Source organism: Apium graveolens, chromosome 2 (assembly GCF_009905375.1).
Source record: "Apium graveolens cultivar Ventura chromosome 2, ASM990537v1, whole genome shotgun sequence".
Classification (NCBI taxonomy): Eukaryota; Viridiplantae; Streptophyta; class Magnoliopsida; order Apiales; family Apiaceae; genus Apium; species Apium graveolens.
The window spans coordinates 126503915-126509050 of NC_133648.1; the positions used below are offsets into that span (position 1 = coordinate 126503915).

Sequence of the window (5136 nt, forward strand, 5' to 3'; positions counted from 1 at the left end):
ATTATACTAAAGAACATTAACTAAGAGAATAAAGAGAGTTGAATACTATATGACATAAACATGGGATTCTAACTTCATTAAAGACTTCATTGAATAGCCTTTTCATTCTTAACCTTAGCATGCAATGGTGGTGACACTAATCAGATAACACAAAACTGATAAACGCTAACTTTCGTTATACAAATACCATACTACCAGAAATCCATAAAAGAGATAGAAGCTGAATAGACACTGACTATATTGAGACCCTATATATCTATAGAATTTGACAACATAACGGTTTAATGCACAAGTTATCTATCATGATAACATAGGGAAAGTAAGATGGTTAAAATTACCTACGAATCATGCATATCAATTACATGAACCTATGCTAGCATGGAAAGTTCTAAACCCCTAAATTCACTTTCGCTTCATTAGAGATTAATACGCTATCTTATAAGTTCGCGACGCTCATAAGACGAATAAGCACAACCAATACTAGGATATCATACAATCACCACACACTAAGGTATCGAAATAAATTAACTAAAGAAATCCATAAGTAAATCCGCTAGAACCCCATGACAACGATTAGCCCATAGTCGGACTCATCACCAACGTGGGTTCCGATGAAAGCATGGTATAATAAACGTAGTCTTTATACTAAATAATTAATAAAACCAAGTATGAAACAAGAGTATAGGTTCACAAGCAAGAAAACTAGCATTCAAAGTTACAACTTAAAACAAAGAATCACAAGAATAAACTAGATCTTCTTCGCCTTGGTTGAATTGTGCTCTATGGTCTTCTTATGCCTTCTCCTTAAGCTCTGGTACGTCTTGTTATGAAAAATAAACATAAGTTATGTTTATATAGCAGCCCATGCATATTAGAAGTATTTCGGATCAAAATCAGAGTAGAAATAGGATTCCTGGAATTCGACCCGCGTCCGGGCGCGCTGCACTTCTGTAATCCTAGCGCGGCCGCGCGCTACTACAACGCGGGCGCACTGACTCTCTAGAAAAAATCCTAACTTCTGCTTTTCTTGGTGGTTTGAGTTGGTCTTTTCACGAGCAATCTTCTTGATACATTCCTAACACCAAATTAGCATCAAAACAATGCCAAATCACCTGGATCTTTTATTTGTGCCTGAAATGCAAAAATACTACAAAAATACATCAAATACACAATTAACTCGAGTACAAAATATTAAATCAAGCCTTTATAGAGCATTTTAAATGGACATAAATGCCACTTAACAGTTAACACCGAGAATCACGTTCGTGACCTTCAAGAGGTGTTCGACATATTAAGGTCGTACAATATGAAATTGAATCCTTCTAAATGTAATTTTGCGGTATCGTCAGGAAAGTTTCTTGGACACATGGTGACGAGGAGAGGCATTGAGGCTAGCCCAGAACAAATTAAAGTAATTTTTGAATTAAAAAGCCCATCAAATGTCAAGGGTGTCCAGAAGTTGAGGGGAAGAATTGCAGCCCTGAACAAATTCATTTCATGATCATCAGACAGATGCAAACTTTTTTACGATGTGTTAAGGAAGAACAAAGGATTCTTATGGACGGACAAGCACGAAGCTGCCTTTAGTGATTTGAAGAGTTATCTCACTACACCACCACTCCTGTCCAAACCTCTACAAGGTGAAGACCTTTTTGTTTACTTATCCGTAACAGATCATATTGTGAGTGGAGTGCTCGTGAAAGAAAGTGAGGGTGTTCAGTCACCTAAATATTATGTCAGCAAAAGCTTTGTAGAAGCGGAAAAAAGGTACAGATCTCTTGAAAAATTAGTACTCGTATTAGTCATGACTTCAATTTAGTTAAGACATTATTTTGAATCACACAGAATACACGTCATGACGAACTTTCCTTTGAGAAATGTTTGAGTAAACCTGACTTGACAGGAAGGATGGCAAAGTGGGCAATACGCATGAGTACGTACGACATCCCGTATGACATCAGGACGGCCATAAAGTCACAAGTATTGGCTGATTTTGTGGCTGATTTAGTCCAAGCCAAATGACTATAGCTGAGCAAGAATTCCAACAGGCCTTCTCAAGAATAGATATAAAGCCATGGACGCTATATACTAATGGAGCCTCGAATGTAAACGGAACGGGATTGGGGCTTGTCCTCAAATCGCCACAGAGGGGATATATTAGCACAATCAATATGTTATGACTTTAAAGCTACTAATAATGAGGCTTAGTACGAGGCACTGATTATGGGACTCGTGATTGCTAAAGACATGAAAATTAGGAGCATTGACACCAATTACGATTCACCATTAATTGTTAATCATGTCAAGGGATCCTATGAATCAAAGGATCCCAAGATGGTCACGTATCTGGACATCACCAAAAAATTGACAAATTGCTTTGACAACTTCAACATTTATAAAATTCCAAGAGAGAATAATGTACAAGCTGATGCATCGGCCGGGTTAGGAGCTATTTCTAAAGGTATTGACTTGAACAACATCCCCATGGTCCATATCATGAAGCCGGCTATGGAAATATTGATTCATGATATAGAAATCATGGCTCTTAATCGACAAGATGACAGTATTAGTGAAGACGTGGACAGCTGGATTAAAGTATACAAAGACTACTTACATCTTGGTGTGAAACTAGACAACAATAATGAAGCTAGGATCCTTAGGATGAAAGCCTCAAGATTTACGATCATATATGATGATTTTTTCAAGAAATCTTCTATGGGACTCCTTCAAAGATGCTTGAGGAAACACGAGGCTGATATGGTATTAAGGGATGTACACGAAGGAGAGTCTGGAAACCACACTAACGGGAGAATCTCTCTTTAAAAATTCTACGCTTAGGTTACTACTGGCCGACACTAAGACATGATGCCCTAGATTACACAAGAAGATGTGACGCTTGCCAAAGGCATTGACCTGTTATACATCAACCATCTGAACGTCTCAACATGTCCATTCCTTCTTGGCCTTTCATGAAGTGGGGAATGGACATTATGGGGAAAATGCCTGTAACACCCCCAAATCCGGGGTCGGGGATCCGGGTTGTCACGAGTTCCATTTCCCTTAATAACACCCAATCTTAATAAACAATCAACTACTCTGTACTGTGACCCTACAATAAACACACACACCACAAGTTATAGTCTCAGAGATGAATATCCAAAAATAACACGAGTCATTTTATTCCACAATTATATGTCATTACACCTTAAAAGGGTTTCTGAATAAATTTACATTTATTTGTCATTATTACAATTCATAAAGATACATAAGTCGGGTACATCAAAAGTTGAAAGCCTAGCCTATTGGTAGTTCCTACCTCAGCTACAACGACATCAACGCCTATAGAAAACTGCAGAACGTTTCCTATCCGCTCGCGAATTGGGAGTTTGGTCATGTTCATCTTGTCTATCTGATGTTGTGTGATGAAAGAAGAAAGTAAGGGTGAGCAACAAGCTCACCGAAATAATATGTATAATGATTAACACTATATGAGCATTCTCATAGTACTCATGAAAGTCTTGGTCAAGTAAAAAAATGAACCAAGTTTGATCTCTTATCACGACCAAGTCGCAAAATATTCAGTATATATGTATATATACTTTTCAAAATCTTGGAAGTCCTCTTCCATGCATAATATACACAGAGTTCCAGTTGATAACTGTATAAAAATATCGTTGCAAGGTGATCTCATATATCTAACCTTGTCTCAACGTTTTTGTGAAAATCTTTGTCATGCATAAGATAATCATTAACCAGATATAAGTTGAAAAGATGAAGTTACAAGATACTCCAATATACTTATATATTTTCCGGATACCACTTGAACTACCACCGTTCAAGGTATCATCAGTTTCAAAAGTTCATAACATAGATGAGACTACAAGAAAAGACTTGAATAGATTCAATCTTTGAAATATCCTCAAAATGAAATGAAGTTACGAGATACTTCATTTGATGAAAACATCATTTTGAAAACTCGACCTTGCCAACACTCAACAATCGCCCAACCGTAGCCTTTCTATCGAAGTGCTCTAGGTAGTGTTGCAGAAATATCCAATTGGATGATGAACTCATTACGGGAGTTTGCCGCGCCAGGAAGACCACTCACGATGATCAGTCGCAGTAGTGCAACCCCACCATTTTCTATATGTAGAGGAGAACCTGTCGGATTTACTTGTCAACAGAACACTGGACTCCTAAGGAATGGACCGTCTTAGCGGAACTTCCGGGCCATTTGGGCCAATAAATAAGGCTGGGTCGGCGCCACTCGACCACTTACGCCACTCCTAGTTCAGATGAAATCCATGACTCTGAAACGTAAAGCTCGTCTCCCCTTTCCCCAAGTAGGAACTTGTTGATACGACTCCACCAAGAAGTCGCATCTAGTTGGAAAGAAAAACTCACCGATATTTCCCAGGCGATGCCTGTTAATGGATTAACTTATTCCAAGACTTTTACTTCCCGAGTGTTGGGTAAGTAATCAAAAACTCTTTTATCAAAATAGCAACCTTGTTGCGAATATAAATATACATCACGGAGCCGGATCCCTCAGATTTTTGAACGAGTATTTAAATCCCCTTCGAAAGGAAGATCTTAAATTTGAAAACGAGTTTTGGGATGCGCTCTAACTTTTAAAATCATTTCGAAGACTCGAAAACATTTTTAAGAATGTTTGGAGTAATGCTGATTTAATAAAATAAATCAGTCCCGATATATTAGAAAATATCTGAATATTATTATTTAAATAATATTCCCATAAAGATAATCCTTATAAAAATAATCGAAGTAGAAGTTTTAAAGCTCATACTTGAATGGAATAATAAATAACCAAAGATATACTTATACGAAAGTACGATCTTTATTTGAATAATCGAAAATAAGTTTGATTATCGAAATATTATCCTTTAATAAAATAAAGAATATTATTTAATAAATAAGCGGAGTCATAAGTCCTCAAATGAATATTCAAAATAATATTCATTAAATAGAATAAACAGAGTCATAAGTCCTCGAATGAATATTCAAAGTAATATTCATTAATAAAAATAAAGTTATCGAATAAACCTTATTCGATTAATAGTTTTGAAAACTATATCTACATATATATATAAATATATATATATATATATATATATT

General features: G+C 36.4%; 1 protein-coding gene across 1 annotated transcript; it reads left to right on the forward strand.

The window, feature by feature from the left end:
- Positions 1-2223: 2223 nt before the first annotated feature.
- Positions 2224-2823, forward strand: LOC141693022 (uncharacterized). Its single transcript, XM_074498005.1, has one exon. The coding sequence runs from the start codon at positions 2224-2226 to the stop codon at positions 2821-2823; it is 600 nt and encodes a 199-aa protein (XP_074354106.1).
- Positions 2824-5136: the final 2313 nt, after the last annotated feature.